This window comes from Capra hircus, chromosome 18, assembly GCF_001704415.2.
Source record: "Capra hircus breed San Clemente chromosome 18, ASM170441v1, whole genome shotgun sequence".
NCBI classification, from domain to species: Eukaryota; Metazoa; Chordata; class Mammalia; order Artiodactyla; family Bovidae; genus Capra; species Capra hircus.
In genome coordinates this window covers 55113505-55138105 of record NC_030825.1, presented here as the reverse complement: position 1 = coordinate 55138105, position 24601 = coordinate 55113505, and the positions used below count along the sequence as shown (strand labels likewise).

General features: G+C 56.2%; 2 protein-coding genes across 2 annotated transcripts; one reads left to right on the top strand and one right to left on the bottom strand.

Annotated features, from left to right (window-relative positions):
* TMEM160 (transmembrane protein 160) lies at positions 429-2914 on the top strand. Its single transcript, XM_018062662.1, has 3 exons — positions 429-663; positions 1990-2082; positions 2568-2914. Exons 1-3 carry the CDS (start codon positions 456-458, stop codon positions 2831-2833), a joined length of 567 nt encoding a protein of 188 aa, XP_017918151.1. The 5' UTR covers positions 429-455; the 3' UTR covers positions 2834-2914.
* On the bottom strand, positions 3034-19734 carry NPAS1 (neuronal PAS domain protein 1). Its single transcript, XM_018062661.1, has 11 exons — positions 19574-19734; positions 18866-19101; positions 10998-11071; positions 10564-10653; positions 8490-8664; positions 7001-7128; positions 6664-6821; positions 5902-6008; positions 5329-5476; positions 4202-4296; positions 3034-3601 (listed from the first exon to the last, which is right to left on the bottom strand). The coding sequence occupies exons 1-11, from the start codon at positions 19672-19674 to the stop codon at positions 3138-3140; spliced, it is 1776 nt and encodes a 591-aa protein (XP_017918150.1). The 5' UTR covers positions 19675-19734; the 3' UTR covers positions 3034-3137.

Below are 24601 nucleotides of genomic sequence, written 5' to 3'. Positions count from 1 at the left end.
AAAAAAGACGGTATAGGAATACAACAAAATATTACCACTAACCGCTCATTGGTGGGATCAGTGATGAACTTTACTTTCTCCTTTGGAGTCTTCGAGATTTTGCAAACGTTCTACATTAAATACCACGAGTTTTGATTTTTTTGGTCGTTAAAATTGTTATTAGTAAAAACTACAAGTCCCGACAGACATTGCGCCTCCAACTTCTGAAGACAGGCCTTCCCCCTATGCAATGAACGCTGGGATTCGCAGTCCATCCCCGAAGCAAGGTGGGACGCACAATACCGGCACAGATGACAGAGGAGGGATCACCACCATTTCGACCAGTGGACAGTGCGCACTGGTCCTGAGTGGCGCACGAACAACCAATAGGTAAGCGGCTAAGCCTGAGTGACGTGTACTTCAGCCTACGGGCGGCCCATGGGGCGGGGCGGGCCTCGGCGGCCGTAGTGCGAACCATGGGAGGCGGCTGGTGGTGGGCTCGAGCCGCCCGCCTTGCCCGACTCCGCTTCCGGGGGGCGCTGCTGCCGCCTCCGCGGCCCCGGAGCGGGGGCGCCCGAGGGTCCTTTGCCCCTGGCCACGGCCCTCGCGCTGGGGCTTCGCCGCCGCCCGTGTCCGAGCTGGACCGCGCAGACGCCTGGCTCCTCCGGAAGGCTCATGAGACAGGTCTGGGGCTGGAGCTGGGGTCAGCCTGGATGGGAGACGGGGTTCCGCCTAGCCAACCTGCACGCGCGAACGAGTGGAGGATGGGGGTGGGATTTCTGCTGGAAACTGGGCCCGAGCTTAGAAGGGAGAAGGGCTTCCGTGTAAGCGCAGGGAAGTGGCTGGCCGTAGGAGCGCAGTCTGTGCGCACAGGAGAAGGGTTTGCGGATGGGACGGTGGGTCTGGTTTGTGGGGTGCAGTAGGAATTGGAGAGGTTGGTCGGGCCAGGACAGGGAGCCTTATCCAACTGCGCTGTCTAGATGGGAGAGGCTTCCAAAGAGGGCTTTGGGCGGGGGAATTGAATGCAAGAGGGGGCCTGGTTGGAGGGGCCAGTTCAGGTTAGGGGACCACTCTGCATAAGGCGGGAGCGTAGAGCCCCACAGAAAAGGAGGGAAGTTCCGGATTGGAAGAGGGAACAACCAATAGAAGAAAACCTTTTGACTGATTGGAGGGCGTGGTGCCTGGTTGGAGGGGGCGGGGCTTCACGTGGCCATTGGCCGTCCTGATTGGAGAGGAGGTCTTATAGGTACAGGATGGGATAGGGGTGGGGGGATTGCAACCCGACCAGTCCTGGCTAGTGACACACCAGGGACTTGAATGGATGTGAATGACATCGAGGAGGAGCATACCCACTAGCAGTGAGGTTTCAGAAAGCTGAAGGGGAGGCTGGAGAGAGGCCTGGGAAAGTAGGGGGATAACAATTTGTTGGGGGATCTGAGAAAAAAGTGGGGCGGGGCGAGCCCATGGGGATACACGTGTGGCAACGACGCTGGCCCAGATGACCTCTTGGGATCTTTCTGTTCTCAGATTTGTTGTTCAGTCTCTCAATCATGTCTGACTCTTTGCGACTCCATGGGACCCCCTGCCAGCTGGCCAGGCTTCCCTGTCCTTCACCGTCTCCCCAAGCTTGCTCAAACTCATGTCCTTTGAGTCAGTGATACCATCCAACCATCTCATCCTCTGTCACCCCCTTCTCCTCCTGCCCTCAATGTTTCCCAGCATCAGATCCTCAGATACAGGTTCTGCAATTTTGATCCTAAATCCTCCTCAACTCATGTCTTGCATCTTTGGTGTTGCAAAGTTTGGGATGGGGAGGGACTCGGAGATGGAGTCGTGAGAGGGTTTTGGGCAGATAGACTTTGGTAGGTGGGCTGCCCGGACAACGTGGGGATTTAGGGCTGCACAGGGTGGTCGGATGAAGAGGCACCCCTTGGTTGGACTATCCAGGCTAGGGGGTTGGGGACAGGGTTTGGGCTGACGCTGACTTTTCTGCCCTGCCGCCACCCCCAGCCTTCCTCTCGTGGTTCCGCAATGGCCTCCTGGCATCGGGCATCGGGGTCATCTCCTTCATGCAGAGTGACATGGGCCGGGAGGCCGCCTATGGTGAGTGTAGACTCCCCGCACCCCGCAAGTTAGACTGTGTCCTGCCCCACCCAGTCACCCCCCGTAGTAAATGAACCCCTCCTGCTTCCCCCACCAGAAGCGCCTCCTTCATTTGTGAGTGTCCTCCTTCTCCCCAACTCATCGCTACGTCATGGGCACTGGACCCACCAGATGGGGTGGCTCAGGGCAGGGCTGTGGGTCCGTGCCCTTTCCAATCTGACTTCTCAGCAAAGATACGGGTCCCTGTCTCAGCCCCTCATGCTGCCCCCACTCCCATCTTATCTTTGCTCTCAGACAGGCCTCCCCCCTCCAAGCCCTAGCCACCCCCTCTGATTCCCTCTCATGTCCCCAACCTTGGCTCTGTACCGTCCCTCACCCTGCCCTTGAGTGTGCCCCATTCCCTTTCTAACGCCACCTCTGGCCCCTAACCCACCTGGGTCCCCAGGATTGGGCTCCCTGACCCCGTCCCCCTCTCTGTCCCACAGGCTTCTTCCTGCTAGGCGGTCTATGCGTGGTGTGGGGCGGCGCCTCCTACGTGGTGGGCCTGGCGGCGCTGCGGGGGCCCATGCAGCTCTCGGTGGGGGGCGCGGCCGCGGGCGTGGGGGCCGTGCTGGCCGCCGGCCTGCTCTGGGCTTGTGCCGTCGGCCTCTATATGGGCCAGCTGGAGCTGGACGTAGAACTGGTACCCGAGGATGACGGAACCGCAGCGGCCGACGGGCCTGATGAGGCGGGCCGGCCTCCACCCGAGTGAGCCACAGGGAACCGGCCGGGCGCTGGCCAGCCTGGCCTGGAGGACCGGGACATTAAAACCTGACCCTTCCCGCGCTCCAGATTCCGAGTGGTGGTTTCTTTGGCAGGGATGCTGAGCCAAGGGGGAGGGGAGGGGCGGGTGGGGACACGTGGAGATAATTAAGGAGGAAGGAGAGAAGAGGAGCTCCATGGCCACAGTGTGGGAGCAGGTATTTAATTCACGGGGGCCGAGAGCCCTGCCCCCTGTCCCCTTGGGGTCCCCACCCGTCCTCTCGGTCCAGACACGTGGAGGGCTGTCCCAGTCCTCAGTCCCCCTTCCGCTGCACCCTGGTGCCCAGGGCCCCCGGGTAGGGCAGGCCCAGGGCAGGATAGAAGGCCTCCGGGAGGGCGGGGCCTGGGCCCAGCCTCTGCAGGTGTGGGTATGCCAGGCCCAGCTCGGCAGGGCCGTAGCGGATGGTGCCCGGCGTGCACAGGCCCCGCAGGACTGGGGGCAGGAAGCCAGTGTGCAGGAGGGAAGGCGGGGGGTCCCCAGGAGGCGCCAGGCCCCACGGCCCCACCAAGTCCTGCTTCAGGGCCCCCGCCCGGATAACGGACGTGAACTCGGGCCTCGTTGGGGCCAGGTGGCCCGACGGCTCCTCGTCCTCACTGTCCTCTGGGTCTTCTGTCTCCCCGGGGGCGGGCTCCACTTTGATGGGTTTGCCCCGGGGCTGGGGGGCCTCGTCCTCCTCCGGGGGGGCAGCCCGCTTTCCTTCCACTGGAGGCTCTGGCTCTGCAAGAGGAAGATTCGGAAGGATGCCGTCCTATTCATCCCCAGCCCTCAGCCTTTCCATCTGTAGAATGGGGCCACGCTCCATGGTCCAGACCCGTGGGTCTCCGCTGGGGCAGTTTTGTCTAGAGGCATTTTTGGTCGTCCCAACTGGGGAGGAGGATGCACCTGGATGCGAGGGGTTGGGTGTCAGGGATGCTGCTAAGTACCGTACAGCGGGGCAGGCTGGCCCCCACCACCAAGTGTGACCAGGCCCCAGAGGCCCCGGTCTGGACCCAGGCCATCCAACAGGACCTCCCATGAGGATGAACGTGCTCCATATCTGCACTGGCCACCTTTGGCTACTGAGCTCTTCAAATGTGGGGAGTACGACTAAGGAAATGCAACTAAAACTATTTGTGATGATTTTGTGCCACACTGCGTGGCCTGTGGGGTTCACCAAGCGGGTATTAAACCTAGGCCCGAGAGTCCTAACTCCTGGAACTCCAGGGAACTCCTGGGATTTGAACAGTACTTTTACTGTAAGCAGCCTCCACACTGGACAGCACAGGTCCCAGAGGCCGCTCAGGGCCTCCCAGGGCTGGGCTGGGAGGTGGGGCTCACCTGTGGGCTCTGGCTCCGGGCTGGACACGTCCTCATGGGCCACACTGGCTGGAAGCTGGAAGGCGTCCAGAGGTGTCTCCTCCCCCTCGGCTTGGCTGGGACAAGACATGAAATTGGGAGCTAGGGGCCCAGGCCACCCGGCCTCTGGGGAAGAGAGCCTTCCTCCTGCCCACAAGTCTTTTGAGTAGAGACTTCCCCTTCCCCTCTGAGAGCAGGCACCTACCCCCACTGCAGTGACTGGGGACTCCCCCTGACCCGAGGCACTTAGGCCTCATCATTGGACCCCAGATTCCAAGTTGGTGTCTAGACCAGCTTGGCCCTGTCTCCTGAGGCCAAACCTCTGCAGCCGGTGGAAGCCTGGATGTCACCCTAGGTATCCCCTTGGGCACCGCATGCTCATCTGACCTCAGCATCCTCCTTCCAAACCTGCTGCTTCTCCCAGAGACCCAGGCCCAGGCCCTGCGAAGCCAGAGATGGCCTGGTGGCCACCACCCCCCTCCACCCGTGCTGCCTGGCATCTCCCTGTCCCTAGGCTCCCAGCCCGTCTTGTCCTACAGACAGACCTCCATCTTCATGGCAGGCAGAGGGTCCTTTCACAAAGCCGATTTGACTGTGACTGCCTCCAGCTCTAAACCCTTTCCCAGCTCCCCAGTGCCCCACCACCATCCTCAGCTTTGTTTCTGGGGACTCTACTCCAGCCCAGAGCACTCGCTCCCTTTGGTTCCTCAGCTGGGTCAGCCGGGACTCTGGGCCTTATCTGTGCTCGGCCCGGAATGTCCTTCCTACCTCTAGTTTCTTTCCATCAGTTGTTCTGGCCCTCTCCTGGATATTGCCTGCCATGGCCCCCCCAGTGTCCCAGAATCCACCTAGGCCTGAGGCCACTTGGCATCTCTGTTTCTCCCTAGAAGAGACCATCGCTTCCTCTCTGCCTCCTGCAACCAAGGTCTCTTCTCCTCCAGGCCTTCACTCTCGCTGGACTCCATTCCCCTTCATGTTTTTACTGCCTCACCCCCCTAGACTTGTCTAGCAACCCTCCCTGAGAGCTCCCACCCAAAGGTGGGAAGAGCTGGCAGAATCTTCTGGAAGGAGTTCTGAGCTCATGGGGAGAGGGGGCAGGCAACCCTCACCTGAGCACATAGCTGACCCAGAGCACGTGGCGCTCTCCAGGGCTCTTCCCACTCACAGCCACAGTGGCCACGGACTGCAGCCACACGAAGCCCCCGGCGCGCTGCAGCCAACGGTAGTAACCGGTCATCACCTGGCCCTTGTCCAGCACTGGGCCCAGCCCAGGGACCAGGAGAGACCGGAAGGGATGGGGTGGGGTGGGATGGACAGAGAGAGAGACAGGTGGACAGGGAGACAGGGGCAGAGAGGGGGCGGGTGACGGGGAAACAGGAAGGGTGAGATGGTGGGGAAAAGAGAAAGGCAGAGCACAGAGAGGGGACAGAGAGAACCCAAGTCAGAAAGACTGAGAGGGAATCTGGCATCGAGGCCCCTGGAGTTTGAAGGCTGGGTCAGAGAGACCCCAGTCCCTGTAAATCCCACCCCCCGCCCAATTCCTGAGACTTTGCTCAGGGACGACTCCCTTGCTGCTCGTCCTGTGATGAGCTGGCAGCAGGAGAGACCATGGTCAGCCTCAAAGAAGGACTTCCAGGGAGCAGGGCGGCGGGGTGCTCAGGTCTAGGGTGAGGGGTTCTCACGGTCCAGGTGGCTTTGGCGGATCCTGGTTGCATCCTGTCCATGGACAAACTGGTAGCAGCTGCGGCCCACTAGCTCTGAGGGCCCCAGGTCCATGTGGTCGCTGACCCTGAAGGCAGGGACCAACAGAGAGCTGGGGAGAAGGGGTCCATGACCATGCGATGGGGAGAAGGGGGCAGGGTTGTTTCCGGAGTCAATCAGCGCCCCAACCCTGGCTCTGCAGTGCTCCAGGCTTAGTTTTTCCCCCTTAAAATGGGCGGGAAAATATTTAAAATAATAGTGTCCCTGTCTAGGGTGGCTATGGGCATTCGAGCAGATGGCATTCCTGGGTGTGGGTTGGCCCCGGGCACTCCAGAGGCCCCTGAATTGTGGAAACAATTTCGCTATTTATTGATAATTTCCCTCTCACTGCCTGGTGCGGGAAACAAAGTGGATGAGAGACCAGTGAGGCAGAAAGAAACAGGATCAAGAACAGCTGAGCTCTGCAGGAGGGTTCCGCGAAGGGAGGACTTGGCCCGGGAACAGAACACGGCCCCGCCTCCACTCCACAAGCCCCGCCCCAAGGCCCCGCTTCGTCCCCGTAGGCCCCGCCCCATCCCCGCAGGCCCCGCCTTCACTCCTCTTTAAGGCGGTCCCCCGCCGCTTTCTCGCTTCCCGCGTCTCTCCAGGGCCGCAGCCTCCTGACCCCTGGCCTCTCTGACTCCCCGCCCACCACCCTCTCCCGTGCGCTCCCATCGGCCCACCTCTGACCCCAACCCCGGTACCTGCTCTCACAAGCAAGGATGGTGAGACCCAGGCTGAGTCGGAAGACGATCATGTGTCCGTGCAGCGGCAGCTCAGCCAGTGGAGCTGGCGGCAACGTGTGGCCGAGGGCCACGAGGCCCAGGGCGCGGGCCCGAAGGCGGCCGGTCACGTGGATGACCTGTGTCGGAGGCAGGGGCAAGGCGGGGCCCATGGGGCGCGGGGACCACAACCTGGCCACAGAGCCTGGCTCTGACCGTTGTCCCCAGGCCCTGGGGCTCCAGGAAATAGCTGGCAGGAACACGGGGTGGGGTAGGGGACGCAGGAGACAGACGCTGGGCGCGGAATGCTCACACCCACCTTGTACCCCGAAGCCTTGACATGCAGCCCCCTCTTGGTGAGGGTGGATTTCATGCGGATGAAGAAGGAGCGCTCCTGGACCCGGGAGGATGGGGATACCTCGGTGGGGCTGGCCTCTGGGGCGGAGCCTGAAGGAAGGTTATGGGGTCCGGAAGCGGACACACACAGGCCACCCCCGCCCTCTGCAGACAGAGGGTCATGACCACAATCACTGTGACACCATATCCGTATACTAAGCTCCCCTCCTCACCGGCAGTCAGCCCCCTCTTTCTAAAGCTCGGATCTGACCCTATACGTCTGCTCTGAGCCTGCCATGGCTCCCTAGTACCCTTGGGAGAAAGCCCAGCTCCTCACCATGGCCTAAGACTGGCAAGCACTGCCTTCTAATGACGTCATCTCTAGCCACAACCTCCAGGTCTCAGTTCAGACATCTTCACCTCCAGGAAGTCCTCCCTGACCCCCAGGCTGGGTCAGCTGCCCCTCTGGGGTCTCTCCTACCCCAGCCCTGCCCACTCTGGGTCATCACTGCCTGGGGACCGTTCAGTCTCCTCCACTGGACTGTGAGCCTCGGGAGGGTGGGGCTGGGGCTCTAGCCACTGCTCTGTCTCCAGCCCTACCCAACAAAGGGCTAAGCACAGAGTGGGGTTCCGGCTATCAGAACAAATAAGCCTCACAAATACAGATTATTCTATAAACCCCGTGAAGCAGTCTTATAAATAGGCTCACACCCAGTTAACCCTCTCTGGGCCTCAAACTCAGGTGTAAATATAATCACGCTTGCCAACAGTCCCACACGTGTCACAAACATCTCCCAAGCTTGCAAGCACTGCTGATAGTCCACATGATTTTCCTTTAAAGCAAACGCCATACAAGAGAAGCCTATTCACGAGAAAGACAACCTCAGTCCCCCAATATCTCAGAGCTAAAGAAAACTTGCAGGGTAGTCTCCAACACCCTTCCCTCCCCAACATGGAGTGGAATCTTCCACTGGAGAGAAGGGTTAGAAGCACAGACTCTGCAGTCAGACAAACCTGGGCCAGAGTCCAGCTCAACCACTTACATCTGTGTGACCTGGGACACTTAACCTCTCTGCACCCCAGGTTCCTCCTTCGTAACATGGAGATCATCAGTTTCTGCTTCATGAGTTTGTGGTTGGGATTTAATAAAATTATGTCCTTAAGGGCAAGGCACGTGTAAATGCCCAATAAGCATGCATTGTAAATAATAATAACAACCCACAGGCACCCCCCTCCACTTTGCAGTCAGAGGGGGTCTTTGTAAAGCTCCAATCTTGGGGATTCAGGCATGCTTAGGGAGCTTAGGTAATTTTAGGGAGCCACGTCTCACTGCTTCAATTTAGACTCTGACTCATTCTATAAAAACTTGCTTTGCACAGCTCTTAACAAGAGTGTTTTTGTTTAAAGAAGACATATTTGGGGACGTACCCAGTGTCCCTCAGACCTCTTTTTTGGGGGGCCCTGGGAATTACCGATCTCAGGCGTATCCGCAAGCGAAGAGGAAGATGAGGAGGAGGAGGAAGAGGAGAGGACGGAAGGCGGGGTGGGGGGTCCGGGGGTCGGGGCCCGCAGCCCCAGTTGCTCCAGCACCTCGGAGTGGTCCCCAGGATGGATGTAGTCGAAGACGCTGCTGCCCGTCAGCTCCACCTGCCGGCGAAGGCGGGGAGTGCAGGGGACCGGTGAGGGGAGCGCCGTCGCTAGCCCGCCTGACAAGCAGGTGTCTCATGCCAGTCTTGTGTTTTCATTAGAAAAATAAAAATTACTTAAACTTTTTAAAAGGAGAACATAAACTTAGGCTCTTACCGTGCCCTCTCACTTCAAACCCAGAGATTATTACGGATTTTCTGCCCCTACCTCCGCTATGAAGAAGCTGGGGGAGCGGACTTCCCCGGTTGTCCAGTAGCTGAGACTGCGCGCCCAGTGCGGGGCACCCAGGTTCATTCCCCGGTCAGGGAACTAGATCCCACGTGCCACAGATAAGACCCAGTGCAACCAAATAAAATAAAATAAAAGAAGCTGGGGGAGGGGTTTGGAACGGGGGTGTCGTAGCCTCTGTTTACCCAGTTCCTGCTTATTCACTCTCATCCCCATACAGCAAACAACTGCGCCCTGAAATGACTCGCAGGATGTCCCAGCAGGAATGGAAATCAGGACCCAAGCAGTGGAATGGCTTTCAAACTCTTTAAAGTGTTAGAACCTTTAAATTAGATTTTTACATTCAGTTCAACCCTCAGGTTTCTCGCAGCAGTCCCCTCATCTCCACACGGTCTCAGAGCCGGCAGCCACCGTCTCCCTGTGTGTTCCTCCCAAGAGTCCTCCCTGGTTTTCTTCCCTTCAGTCCTCACACACATACCCCTCCATAAGGTACTGCTCGGACCATGGCCCTCCTCTGCTCAGAAACCTCCCATGCTCCCACTGCCCCTGGGTTTGGGGGGGTCACATGCTTCCCTCTATTCTCATTAAGCTCCCCCACACACAAGCTTCCAGCCTTCCCTCCACTCATATCCTTCCCTTCCGCTTGTCCATATTCCCCGTTCAAGGTCTTCCTCTTCCAGGAACCTCCCTCCAACAACTCACTGGAGAGCTGCTCACAAATGCCAAAAACCAATGCACTGAATTTTCTAAATTTGCCATTTGTCAAAATCTCTGTAAAAATGCTAAAAGTCAGCAACAATGCATTGATTGGATTGGCAAGACCTAAGATGCCGCAAGGAGCCGGGACTCCAGGGATGGGGACTTTGGACTTCTCTTTGCCCTCCTTTCCCTCTCAGACACCAGCTTCAGGAGCTGGAGCAGAAACAGTGGGTTGAAATCAAGGCAAAATGCAAACCAGTCAACTAAGATGCCGCCCAAAATCCTCCAAGATGCAAAACCTGAGTCCTCCCAATACGAATGGCTGGAATCCTTTACAAGTGTTAAGAATAGGGCTTCCCTCGTGGCTCAGTGGTAAAGAATCTGCCTGCCAATGCAAAAGACTCAGGTTTGATCCCTGGTCCAAGAAGATCCTACATGCTGCAAAGCAGGTAAGCCTGTGCGCCACAACCTGTACTATTCGCCAGAGGTTCACCACAACTATTGAGCCTAGGCTCTACAGCCTGAGGATCACAGCTACTGAGCTCCACACGCCCGAGACCCTCTGCTCCACAACAAGGGAAGCAACCGCCATGAAGCCCGTGCAGCCCCGCTCCCCACAACTAGGGGAAAGCCCAGACATGAAGACCCAGCATGGCCAAAAATAAATAAGTAAATAAAGTTATGTGTTAAAACTGTTAAGAAGAAACATGTTTTGGTAAATATCAGTGCAAAGGGTGACCACTCACAGGCAAACTTAGCTTTCTGCTGATTTGCTTTCTTCAAATCAACCTACTACTTTAAAAACTCTCCTCTGCATTTGGTGTCATGTTGGGTCCCAAGGAACACACTTTGGGACCCTAGGAGCCCATCCTTTATTTTTTTCATGCTGGTTTGGTGAGGCCAGGAGAGAGGAGGGTGGGCAAGGGAGATGGCAGCTGAGCTGGGCCAGGCAGCCTGATGCGGGCCCCTTACCTGTGAGAGACCCAGATAAATGGAGACTGTCTCTGAGATGTAGAGGAACTTCCCTTCCTGGTTCAAGGCAAACACGAAGCCATCCAGGGACTAGAGTGGGGAGAGAGAGAGGGGGCGTGGGGAGAGGAGGACACGGCATCTACAAGAGGTTCTAAAATCTGGATCTCTGCTTGCGATGGGTTAATCAGGGGTAAAGAGTTTCAGCGGCCCTAGGGAGGAGGAGGAAGAAAGGGGAGCCCCAGCAGCCTGCCTCCCAGTTCTGGGCTGCCGGAACCCGCCCCCCGTCCCCACGCCCCCCTCCCCACGCCCCCCTCCCACACGCCCCCCCCCCCCCTCCTCCCAGGCCCGGGGCTGAGGCTGGAGAGGAGAGTGCCTTTCTCCCAAGTCAGCCACCAGGTGGCAGCAAGGAGCAGAAGGCGGGGAAGGGGCCTCACCTGCAGGATGTGTCCACCCAGGTGCTGCTCAAAGACTTCGGAGACCAGCGCCACGGGACCCCTGCGGCCTGGGGCTGGGGGGAGAGTGAGGGGTAAGGCTAGAGCCTACTGGTTTGACCCCTGACCTCTGGGAAGACCCCCAGGGAAGCAGGCTACATATCTCCCCCTCTAGTCTCCAGTCTTGAGGCACTGGGGAGCCTTGTCAGGGAGAGACCCAGGGTGTGAGGAGGGGCAGACTGAGACACACAGAGACAGAGAGACACCAGGAGATACAGAAAGGGATTAATTCACCCCTTCAGTCCTCCAGCAAACGCCCTGAGCATCTGCCCTTCACTGGGCAGTGCTAAAGACAGAGTGGGAGGTGACCAGGACACCCACCCCTGCCCTCACAGGGTACCCAAGTCAGGGCAGATATCAATGAGCAAGAAACTAACAAATACAGACTATCATTCGTGACCACTGCTAGGGAGAATTGAACAGGTGGCATGAAATAAAGAAAAATGGGGTAGGGCCTGTTGAAGGAGGGGCCTTTGAGCTCAGACCTGAAGGATGAGAATGCAGCAGAAAGGAACCCGAAAAAAAAAGACAGAGAGATAGGGACATAGAGAGACACTGAGAGACAAAGACACAAATAGATGGACAGAGATACAAAGGAATAGAGAAAGAGATGAGGACTTTACAACTCAACAACAAAAGGATGAGGAGTCCAGTTAAAAAATGGGCCAAATCAGGAAACTCAAACAGGGGCTCTGTATCAACCTAGAGGGGTGGGATGGGAAGGGAGATGGGAGGGAGGTTCAAAAGGGAGGGGATTTATGTACACGGATGGCTGATTCATGTTGAGGTTTGACAGAAAACAACAAAATTCTGTAAAGCAATTATCCTTTAATAATAAAAATAAAATTAAAAAAATGGGCCAAAGAGGAATTCCCTGGTAGTCTAGTGGTTTGGACTCAGTGCTTTCACTGCTGAGGGTCTGGGTTCGATGCCTGGTCAAGGAACTAAGATCCTTCAAGCTGCACAGAACAGCCAAAATAAAAATCGGGTAAAGGATTTGAATAGACAGTCATCCAAAGACGGTACACAAACGGCCGATAAGCGCTTGAAAAGATGTTCAGCATCATTAGTCATTAGCAAAATGCAAATGAAAACCACAATGAGAGATCATTTCACACCCACTAGGATGGCTAGAATTTGAAAAAAGAAAAAGAAAAGAAGTGTTGGCGAGGATGTAGAGAAATCGGAAGCCCTGTGTGTTGCTGGTGGGAATGGGAAACGATTCAGCCAGTCTGGAAAAGTAGTTGGGCGATTCCTCAATAAGTTAAATATAGAATTACTATTTGTTGTTTAGCTAGCTGCTCAGTCGTTTCAGTCTTTTGCGACCCCGGACTGTAGACCTCCAGGCTCCTCTGTCCATGGGATTTCCCAGGCAAGAATATTGGAGTGTGTTGCCATTTTCTTCCCCAAAGAATGACCATATAACCCAGCGATTGCACTCCTAGGTACATAGCCCAAAGAACGGAAAACAGGTGCTTTAACAAATACTTGGATGTGAATGTTCATAGCAGCATTATTCCTAATAGCCAAAAGGTGGAAACAGCGCAAATGTCTACTAACTGCTGAATGAATAAGTAAAACGTGCTAAATTCATACAGTGGAATGTCATTCGGCCATAAAAACAAATGGAGTCCCGATCCACGCTGAACAGAAAGCAACTTTGAGAACAATTACGCTAAGTGAAAGCAACCGAACACAGGAGGCTACATAGCGTAGGATTCCATTTATATGAAACATCCAGAACAGGCAAATCCAGGGACAAGAAGCAGATTGGTGGTCGCCAGGGGCTGGAGGGAGGGGCGGGAGAAGCTGGGAGAGACTGTGAACCGTACAGGGCTTTAGGAGAGTGACGAACATGAACCAGATAGATGCGCGGCTGCACACTTTAAAATGGTGAATGTCGTGTTACATACATTTTACCCCAATAAAATTTTTAAAAAGAGAGATAGAGCAATATATAGACACAGAAATTGAGACAGAGATAGACAAAGACAGAGAGACGTGATGAGATGGAAGGACAGGGACCTCCCCTGAGGTCCGGTGGATAGGACTGCCCATGTCCAATGCAGGCAGCATGGGTTCGATCCTTGGTTGGGGAGCTAGGATCCTGCAGGCCACCACCAGCACAGAACATTTTAAAAACAAAAATAAAGAGACGGAGGGACGGAGGGAAAGAAATGCACAGAGAGACATGCGGGGAAAGTGGCAGAAGATACAGATGGTGAAGGAGACGGAGGGAGAGACACAGGCTGTCCATCCTGGCAACAGTCAAGAGCAGAGGACTCCAGACATCCAGGCCAGACCTTGCAGAGAATGACTCCCCAAGGGGCCTGTGCCCAGGTTGGGGAGTCAGTGACCTCGAGGGTCCCCAAGCACCCGGCTCCTGCTGGCCTGAGGATCCAGGTCTGGTGTCAGTCACTGTCCTCCCCAGGGACCAGTGCCTTCACTTCTCTGTGCCTCCTCTGTTAAATGGGTTTGCTAAGAGGACTGGCTGATCCGTTAGGGAATGTTGAGCATTCATTCCGCCTAGGGAACAGAGAGGGCCTACCAGGGGCGGGCACGCAGCAGGTGCTCCCGAAACAACCTCGGATCAGTATTAATAGCCTGATTACTATTGTGATTTCCAGACCATCAAAACACCAGGCGGCGGAACGCCACCCCCCCCTCCCATCAGGGCGCAACCCCCAAGCTCCACCCCAGCTTGGCCACGCCTCCTCCCTCCAGGAGCGACCCCCGACACCCTCAGGCTGTTCACACCCTTTTTCCACCCCCCACCCGCCCCTGGAGTTCCAGGGACATTAGCTGAGGGGTGGTGGTGGTGATGGAGACCCCTCCCCCGAGATGCAGCAGGAACCAGCCGGGTGACAGGCGGGAACAATGCCGGCTGCTAATTGTCGCAATTTTCCCCTGTCATTTTTGCTAATTCCTTCATTTTCCCTCTCACAGGATCAGCCCAGGTCAGACTGAACGGCTGCAATTAACAGCGTTAATGGGCACGTCGGGATGGGGGTGCGTGTAGCGGGGAGGGCTCAGCCACTCGCTCTTCCCCTATCCTGTCCCCTGGGTCTCTCCCCATCCCTGACTGAAGGGTCTTTGAGGGGTCTTATGGCTCCTAGCCCCACCCCGCCCCAGGTCCACCGACTCCCCGCTTCCTCCTTCTCCCCGCCTCCCTTCTCTCCCAGAAATACCTCAACCCCATCCCTCCCAGATCTGCTCCTTGTTCACGTCCAAACCTCAGCCATCATTCACTCTTTCAACAAACATTTGCTGCGTTTCCTATCAAGTCAGCCTTCCCTGGAATACAACTGCCCCTGTCATCTTCCCTCCAAACCGGAGGGGGCGCTGAGGGGCCGAGGGGAGAAGCTAAGGCCTCACCCAGGGGTCCCGCCCCCACAGTCCATCCTCAACTGCCCTGGGGGCTTTGCCGTCCCAGACTAGTGGGGATGAAGGGGCGGGACTTCAGGACCTTGTAGCAGTCTGGGAGAAGGAGCCCCCTGCCTTCATCAGAGCGCCTTGCTCCCTGGAAGCACGCCTGAGGGGCCGGAGCAGGCGCATTCCCGCCTGCGCTTTCCCTGGCTGCACCTGTGAAATGGGTCTAGGGCTGGAGCTGGGTGGGTTCACGCATGCACTTGGCACAGCCAGCTGCTGCTGCTGCTCACTCCGTCGTGTCCCACTCTTCTTGACCTCATGGACTGCAGTCTGCCAGGCTCCTCTGTCCATGGGATTTTCCCAGAAAGAATACTGGAGTGTGTTGCCATTTGCTTCTTCAAGGGATTTCCCCAATCCAGGGATCGAACCCATGTCTCTTGTGTCTCCTGCATTGGCAGGCGGATTCTTTACCACTGAGGAAGCCCATACAGTAGATGAGTCTGGGTTATTCTTCTAGGCATTTCTACGGATAAACTCCACAGCAGGCACCTTCTGGGGGGTACCTTGCTGTCCACCTTGACCCTCTCTTTCCTCACACCCACACCCCTGTTCTGTAAGTCCCAAGGCTGGATGGTCACTGCATCTCCTGGATCCCACCACCTCTCATCCCACCGCCCCCACCCTGGCCTAGCTCCCTCATGTCCAGCTGGATCACCTCGCTTGCCTGCTCACTGGGCTCCCTGCTTCTTCCCTCACGTCCATCCCCTCTGTGGCTCCCATCTCACTCGGAGTAGTCGCAAAAGTCCTCACCATGGCCCCAGAGGCCCTGCAGGAGCTGGCCCCGACCCGCTGACCACTGCCCCTCCATTTACTCCTCCCTTCCACTCTGGAGCTCCTGACCTCACTGCTGTGCCTGCACCCACCAAACTGCTTGCTGCCTGCCTCAGGGCCGTGGCACTTGCTGTTCCCTCTGCCTGGAACACTCTCCTTCCGGCTTTCCTCAGAGCTCGCTCCCTCACCTCCTCCCAGTCTCAGCTCAAAGGTCACTTCCTTAGAGAGGTCACACCTGATATGTGCATCCCCCCAACACCTAGTTCTAACTGTTCCGTCACTCAGTCACGTCTGACTCTTTGTGATCCCGTGGACTGTAGCCCACTAGGCTCCTCTCCCTGGGATTTCCAGGCAAGAATACTTGGAGTGGGTTGCCATTTCCTCCTCCAGGGAATCTTCCCATCCCAGGGACTGAACCCACGTCTCTTGTGTCTCCTGTACTGGCAGGTGGATTCTCCACCGCTGCACCACATGGGAAGCCCCCACCCAGTTCCACAGCTGCCCAGCAAATATTTAGTGATCCCTCACTGTGTGCAGGGTCTGTTCTAGGCTCAGCAAACAAGGTGTTGTAGGGGAGAAACACAATAAACAAGAGAAGGGACTTCCCTGATGTCCAGGAACTAAGACTCCAGCTCCCAATGCAGGGGGCCTGGGTTCCATCCCTGGTCAAGGAAATAGATCCCACATGCTGCAACTAAAATCTGGCACAGCCAACTAAATTAATAAATATTTTTAAAAATTAAATAAACAATAAGTACTATGGAAAGAAAAAAGACAGGAAAGGGAGAAAGGGAGACAAGACGTGCCGGGAGCAGGGGGTTGTTATTTTTATTTGGCTTCACCTGGTCTTAGCTGTGACGTGAACTTTTTGTTGCAGCATGTGGGATCTAGTTCCCTGACCAGGGATTGAACCCAGGCCCCCTGCAACGGGAGTGCAGACTCTTAGCCACTGGACCACTAAAGAAGTCCCTTTTATTTTTAATAGTGTGGTTGGGAAAAGCCTGACTGAAAAGCCCACATTCAAAGGGAATGAGGGTTCCTGGTGGAAGCATAGCAGGTGCAAAGGCCCTGGCGTGGGAGCAGGCTTCTCTGAACAGCAAGGCAGCCAACGTGGGGCAAGGGCTTGAAGTCATTAGAGAGGTAGAAAGGTGACATTAGGGAGGTAGAGGGCAGGGGACCAGGTTTGCAGCCCACCTCCCAGGGCAGGAACTTTTTTCCTGTTCTCTGCGATGTCCCCAGTCCCTAGAACACTGCCTGGCACAGTTGAATCAATAACAATGAATGACTGATAGATAAAGCTGCCTTCTCTTCAGACTTAGAGCCCCTAGGCTAGACTTCAACATTCATGATCCCATTTTACAGATGGTAGTGTGAGGCCCAGAGAGAGGCCAAGCCCAGCAACCCAGAACCCATCCCCGGAGACCCACACATATGCCAAGTATGGTGATAGAGAAGGTGGGCGTCAGAGCCAGGCTACTTGAGTCTGAATCTCATCTGAGTCCCTTGTTGGCTGTGTGACCTTGGGCAAAGAGCATCACCTCTCTGGGTCTCAGTTTTCCAGTTCTATAAAACAGGGATCAAAACACTGCCTCCCTCTGAAGATTTCTGAGAGAATTAAGCAAGTGAATTTGGATCCAGTGCTCAATCCAGTGTCTGTGGCATATATTATTACTAGTATATTTGAGAAGAACATGGGAGTCCCCCCTCCTTTAGAGAGCCTACATTGTGCTTTTCTCTGATGGCAACTAAGGCACTGGCCTCAGCTTCCCCATCTTAACTGTTGAGGCAGGTTCTTGGTCTCTTGCTGAAGACCCCGGGAGAACAGATGCCTCCATTTCTTAATTTTGGGGGGAATCCACGCTGCTCCTCCCCAGCACACTGCCCTGCCCCGCCTTCCCACCTACAGACAAGGGGGTTGCTAAGGTCGGTGGTCTGCCCCCTCGAATGACCCATCCCGGCAAGCGGGGAGGGGGGAGTCCGGCCGCCGGCGGGGCTCTCAGCATCCCCCCCCAACGCTTTCTCTCCCTGGGGCTTGGGGACAATAGACAAGATGTTTATCCCCCGCCGGCGCACATGTTGTTCGCGGTAATGACAGTAATCAGCGGCGCTAATGCCGCATTCTCTCCGCGCCAGTCAATTCGCCTAATTACCGCCTGGGAAGCCGGATTATTTAAATTTAAATGGTGATTTATTGCGAACTTAATCAATGCTATTTTCTCTCCCCCCCCCTCCCCCCCGAGACCAGGGCAGGAGGGGAATTGGAGCCCCTCCAACCCCACCCTAAGGACAATCCATCTTGGGGTGGGGGGGCGCAGTTGCTTAGGGTCCCCTGTCCCTGTTACCTGAGACCTCTGAAGAACACGATTCGCACACTTCTGGTAATAAGAGTAAAGCAATAAAACATAAATAGAAGTAACAACAATAATGTAACACTTCTGTGTAATGAAGTCTGAATAATAATGAAAGTAGATATCTATCTATATATATCTGTGTTTTCCATGTTCTATATTTTAACATATTATAGACTGTATTTCGTTATCATGTCTTGGGGAGTAGGATGTCAGCCTGTCCAGGGCAGACACTTTTATTCAGTTTGTTTCCGGCTGGGTCCAGAGGGCTCAGAACAGTAGCAGGCACACAGCAGACGCTCAATAAACCTGCAGGTACCCGTTGATAAAGGCTTCCCTGGTGGCTCAGCGGTAAAAAATAAAATCCCCCTGCCAATGTAGGAGACGCGGTTCGATCTCCGGGTTGGGAATATCCCCTGGAGAAGGAAATGGCAACCCACTCCAGTATTCTTGCCTGGAGAAATTCAGTGGACAGAGGGAGCCTGGTGGGCTACAGTCCATGGGGTCGCAAAGAGTCAGACGCGACTGAGCGACTAAACAACCACTGATAACAGTAATCGCTACACATTGGCTGTTTACTCTGAACCAGGTGTGTTTAGGGTCTTTATTACCTGGTAGACCTTTTTCTCTTCTCAGCCCTGGGGAGGGGAGGGGCTTCATCATGATTTCCACTTCACAAATGAGGCACAGAGAGGTGAGGCGACCTGCCCGGGGATCACAATGCTGGGGAATGGCCAAGCGGGAACAGGGACCTCTGTCTTACTGAAGCTCGCCATCCTACCTGCCATGTTATCCCGTCCCCCTCCCGCATCCCAGGCTGGGAATTCAGACGCCAGAGTCCTTGTGTTTCCTTTGGGGTCCCTCCGATCTGAGTGCGGGGTGTTTCTTGCTCATTAGCGGATGGGAGGCCCGGGCTGGGTCCTCTCTGTTCTGCTCATGCAGCTGCGGGTCTCCTTTGTGAGAATCATGAATCATTTCCTCTAATAAAAATAATAGCCCTTACTAGTGGCATGACCCCTGGTACGGCCAGGGCAGAATTAATGAAACCGTCCCTACCTGGTGAGCCCATTTTACAGATGAATAAACTGAGGCTTGGACAGCAGAAGCCATCTGATAGCAACACACAAAAGGTCTGATTCCAAATTCTGTACTCCCTTCCTTTCGGGTGGAGGAGACTGGCCACGGCTAGCTCACAGCTCAGACCCGGGGTGCCCTGTCCTGCGCGAGCGCGCCAGGACCCCGCCCCCGCGCATGCGCACTCACCTAGGCCCGCCGGCTGCACCGAAGACCGCAGCCCCCAGGGCGGCGCCCCGAGCGCGGCAAAGCGGCGCAGGCGGAGGTAGGTGACGCTGAGGCGCACGATGGACGCCTTGTCCAGCTGGCTGGAGATGGCTCCGGGCAGAGGGAGTAGCTTGGCCAGCTCGAAGAACTCCAGATTCTCCTTTCCGCGCCGCGAGCGCGCAGCGTTACGGGACTTCTCCTTGCGCTGCGCCTGCAGGCTGGGCGGGCGGCGCGGAGGGAGCGTCAGCGGGGGCCGGAGACTCCGGATTCGGGGGGCCGGGGCCTCGGGAACGGGGGGAACGGGACGTTGGAAGTGGGTTCAGCACTCTGGAGGTCGGGACAGAGCCTGAGAGTGACTTCTCTGCCCAGCCGTGGGGCAGGACTTGGGGGTGTAAAAGCTGAGGGGGAGGAGGAAGGAGAGGCGAGCGGTAAGAATGTTGGGTAGGAGTCCCGAAAAAGGGGGCTAGGAACCGAACGCCCAGTGTGCGGTGAGTTGCGGAACCTCGGTAGAGCAACTCCGGGTAAGAAAGTCTAGCCCGAGGGGCGGGGCGGAAGGTGAGTGTGAATTCGCTTCGGATCCCGCCTTGGGGCGGGGCCACGGCCCGAGGGGCGGGGCGAAGGTGAATGTGAATCCTCGTCGGATCCCGCCTTGGGGCGGGGCCACGGCCCGAGGGGCAGGGCTTTGCTCACCAGGGTCCCGGCGGGGCCTTGACCACGAACCCCGGCAGAAAGTCCCAAGGGACGCTGCCGCCGCGACCTCCCCCGCCACCGCTGGGGTAGGGGGCCGCCATCTCCGCGGGGACCCACTCAGGCGGACTCAGAGCGGCCTGCGGGACTCGAGAGCCGCGTCTCCTGCAGCGGGAAGGAGCGGGAGGCAACGCTCAGCGCCCGAGGGGGCGCGTGGGACACCTGGTAGGCAAACCAAGGTCCGCGGGGTTGGGTGCAGGGTCCCGGCGAGGAGCTGCCGCGGGAGGCGGCCTCAGTTTCTCCTACCCGGAGGCCAGGTTACACAGCCCGCAGCTCTCACCGTGCCGGGCTCCGGGCGAAGCTCACTCAGGGTGAGGACGTGCCCCGCCGCCGCCTCCCCCGCGCCGCCCGCCAGCGCGCCCGCCTCACGCCCGCGCCGGGCCGGCTCCCGCATACCAATAGGCGCACGCGGCGCGCATACGGATCCGACCGGCCCGCGCGCTGCGTGCCAAGCATGCCCAAAGCCGGGCGGGGGGCGGGCGCCTCGCCGGGGCCCAGGAAAGACCGGCTCCAGCCCCCAGAGCCCTCTACCCTGGGGACCTGCTCCCACCACAAGCCCATCCCGGGAGTCTGGTTTTTGCATCTGCGGTACGCCTATTTCCCAGGCTCGGTTAAAGAGAGAGGGGCGGGGGGGAGGCAGAAACTAGGGACCCCACCCGATGCTTTTCCCGGGGACCACCCCTCAAACCCTGGGGGTGATGCCACGTGTCTGGGCCGCCAAATCTCCACAACCACAACTTCCTCCCTGAAGACCCCCGATGCAGCGGCCAGCTTCTCAGCCCCAGGTAGCCCTCAGGATGGATCCAGAATTCTGAGCCCAGGTGTCCTGGTATTCAGATTCCCCAGAACCGGAAACATGTTCAATTAGGTCTTCATTCCTCCAGGGCTAGGCATTCAGGGTCCAGCCCCGCTCCCCACATCCACGCCGCCCCCAAGCCTTCTCAGCCAGGTCCCCCGATGCCCTAGATCTTGGCGTTCAGATCCCCCAGGCCCCTAATTCTCCAAGACTCAACCTCCGTGCGCCCTTACTCTCAGCCCCGGGAGACAGGCGTTCCGCTGCCCTAGCCCCCAGGACACTGGAGTCCCGGTCCCCTTCACCTCCAGGACTCAGGAGTTCCCTGTCCTCTCATACCTGCCCCCTGGCGTCCCCTACCTGCAAGACCCACCGCCTCGTTATCTGACCGCGAGGACAGTCTCCGGGCGCGGCGTGGGGCCGGCCGGGCGGCGCAGAGGAGCGGCCCCATAGACCCCGGGGCGGGCCGGGCTCGGCGGGGCGCGCGGGCTGTGTCGCTAGGCTCTCCGCGCCCGCCGAGGCCTCGCAGACTTGGATGCGTGGAGACAGCGCCGGCGGGCGGGGGCGGGGCCTGCTGGAGCCCCGCCCACGGAGTCTCCTCCCTTCGGTCCTGCCCCGCGTCAGTCACTCTGATCTTTTCCGCGGTTGTTGTTCAGTGGCTCCGTCGTGTCCGACTGTTTGCGACCCCATGGACCGCAGCACGCCAGGCCTCCCTGTCCCTCACCATCTCCCGGAGTTTGCTCAAACTCATGTCCATTGAGTCGATGAGGCCATCCAACCATCTGGTCTTCTCTCTTCCTCTTCTGCCTTCAATCTTTGCCAGCATCAATCAGGGTCTTTTCCAATGAGTCGGCTCTTCGCATCAGGTGGCCAAAGTATTGGAGCTTCAGCCTCAGCCTCAGTCCCTCCAATGAATATTCAGGTAGGGCGTTCCAAGCAAGGGAGTCCTGGGCTGCTCAGATGTCTAAGCCCCCTTAGCCCACCAGAACGGGAACCTCGAAGTCGGCTTCCCCACCCCAAGAGGGGAACACCCGAGTCCAGGCTCTATCTCTATTTACCCCACTGGAAGGAACTATCACCCCATGTTCCCTAAGAATACTCGGCACCCAGCAGCTCCTCAAGACAAGGAAGGCACCCTGCGCCCGTCTCCTGTAGGGGTGGAGACCCAGCCGTCAGCGTCCCCTCTAGGGGCTCAAATCCAGGCGTTAGAGACCCTTTACCAGGAGAGAACTTAAGAATGTCAGCGAGGCCATCTGGACAAGAAGGGGACCTTGGGCTCAACAACCGCCCCCGCCCGCGCCCCCCCAACCCCACCCCTACCCCCGCGTTATAAGACTAGGATTTGACGTCTAGACCTCCCAGGGACTGGGACACAGGTGTCCAAGGAACTTCAGAGATCAGGATCCTGGGGTCTTAGTTCCACCACTACTCCTGCGGGAACCCTAACTTTGGAGCTTCCCATTAGACCATAAATGGGAACTAAGGGATTATAGTACCTCCCATAAAGATCTGGAGACCCAGGTGATCCAGCCAGTTCTTTTCCACTCTGGTAGAAAATACAAAATCTCTCCCTCCCAAGCCCCTTCAGCAGCCTGGCATGGGGGTTTCCAGGTGCTTAAGTGCTGCTAGGGGGCTTCCCAGGTGACTCAGTGGTAAAGAACCCACCTGCCAATGCAGGAGACATGAGACACCCGGGTTCAGTCCCGGGGTTTGGAAGATCCTCTGGAGGAGAGTATGGCAACCCACTCCAGTGTTCTTGCCTGGAGGATCCCATGGACAGAGGAGCCTGGCAGGCTGCAGTCCATGTGGTTGAGAAGAGTGGGACCAGCTGAACATGTGAGCATGAAGTACTCCTAGGAGACCGCAGTGCAACTGATGAAGGTGGGCTGGAAGTCTTAGGGGAGGCGGGTGGGCAGGGCTGGCAGAGAGCTAGGGTCTTCCTCAGGTTGGACAGAGGAACCAAGGCACACATCTCTGCACCCTCATGTACACGGGCTGATAGGAACACTCTTTTTTTTAAAAAAAAATTATTTTTAATATTCATTTAAAGAAGGCTGAGCACCAAAGAGTTGATGCTTTTGAACTGTGGTGCTAGAGAAGACTCTTGAGAGTCCTTTGGACTGCAAGGGGATCAAACCAGTCAATCCCAAAGGAGATCAACTTTGAATAAGGTTGATCAGTCTTGAATATTCATTGCAAGAACTGATCCTGAAGCTCCAATACTTTGGCCACCTGATGCAAAGAGCCAACTCATTGGCAAAGACCCTGATGCTGGGAAAGATTGAAGGCAGGAGGAGAAGGGGACAACAGAGGATGAGATGGTTGGGTGGCATCATCAGCTCAAGGGACATGAATCTGGGCAAACTCCGAGAGATGGTGAAGGACCGGGAAGCCTGGCATGCTGCAGTCCTTGGGGTTGCAAAGAGTCAGACATGACTGAGTGCCTGGACAACAATACAAAATTCGTTTATTTAGTTTATTTTTGTCTGTGCTGGGTCTTCATTGCTGCACGCAGGCTTTCTCTAGCTGTGCTGAGCAGGGCCTACTCTCTCTCCCGTTGCAGTGCACAGGCTTCTTGCGGTGGGTGGCTTCCCTTGTTGTGGAGCACAGGCTCTAGAGCACAGCCTCAGTAGTTGTGGGGCACAGGGTTAGCTGCTCCAAGATATGTGGGAGGCGCTATAATCCCTTAGCGCTCATTTATGGGCTAGTGGGAAACTGATATTGGGGTTCCCATTGGAGCAGTAGTGAAGCTAAGACACCAGGATCCTGGTCATTGAAGTTCCTTGGATACCTGTACCCCAGTCCTTGGGAGGTCCGGAGGTTCAATCAGGACAACCACACTGAACAATTTGAGAGCTAATCTTTTATGTGTGACGTGGGCACTCGTTCCTGAGACCATCTCAGGGGGTCTGTGAGATCACATTTTCATACCGAGACATTTTCTGCCTTTCCACTTCCTTCTCCATGAGCGTCCAGTGATGGGGGAGGTTTCAGAGTCTCCCTGGCCTGTGATATCACAGCAGACCCCAGGCATAAGCAGCAGGAGTGTCCAGCTGTTTTCTGTGAGGCTGGACTTTAAGGAGCTTTGCAAAAGTGTAAAATAATGACACTCCTTTCACTAAAATTTTTCTTAAAATAGGTTATTTATGTAAGCCTGTAATGCATTTATTATTGCTATTTAAAAATGCCTTCTGAATCCTTTTCAAGAATTTCCAGTTTTATTCTGATATGACTTAGGAAACAGAAATAAAAGCTCTTTGGTCTTCCCTAAAAATGTACGTGAAGTGAAGTCGCTCAGTGGTGTCCGGCTCTTTGCGACCCCATGGACTGTAGCCTACCAGGCTTCTCAGTCCATGGGATATTCCAGGTAAGAGTACTGGAGTGGGTTGCCATTTCCTTCTCCAACAATGTAAAGAGAACAAAAAGTCTGAAAACTGCTGAGTTAAGCCACTTAAAGCTGAGAATGTGTTACTGTGTCACTTCAGTCCTTTGACTCTGTGCGACCCTATGGACTGTAGCCTGCCAGGCTCCTCTGTCCATGGGATCCTCCAGGCAAGAATACTGGAGTGGGTTGCCATGCCCTCCTCCAGGGGATCTTCCCGACCCAGGGATCGAACCCGTGTCTCTAATGTCTCCTGCACTGGCAGGAGGGTTCTTTACCACCAGCACCACCTGGGAAGCCTCAAAACTGAGAATAGAGCCAGGCATTAAATCCACAAGATATACATGCCCATCCAAAGACACATTCACCCTCATGTGCCCTTGACTCTGCTCACAGAGTGACTGATAAACACAACCATTTGGGGTCTCAGTTTTCCCATCTGTGAAATGGGTGGGCTGTTCTGTGATGTCCATGCCCTTCGGCAGCTCTGGTCATAGAGCTGGGAAGAAACAGGATCGCTTCTGGGGCAGAGTATATGCATCAGGTGGGACCCTGTGGGAAAGAGCTGGGACGCTCTAACCGGGAACCGAGATAGCTTTCATAAAAGAATTTTTTTTTTAAGCAGTCAGGGGTCAGAGGGTTTTCTGTGAATCTCCCAGGGTTTATTTTATTTCATTAAAAAATATTTATATTTATTTAACTGAATGCAGTCCTAGTTGCTGCAAGCAGGATCTTCATGGCCATGTGTGGGCATGGAGTGCAGGCATGTGGGATCTTATTTCCCTGACCAGGGATC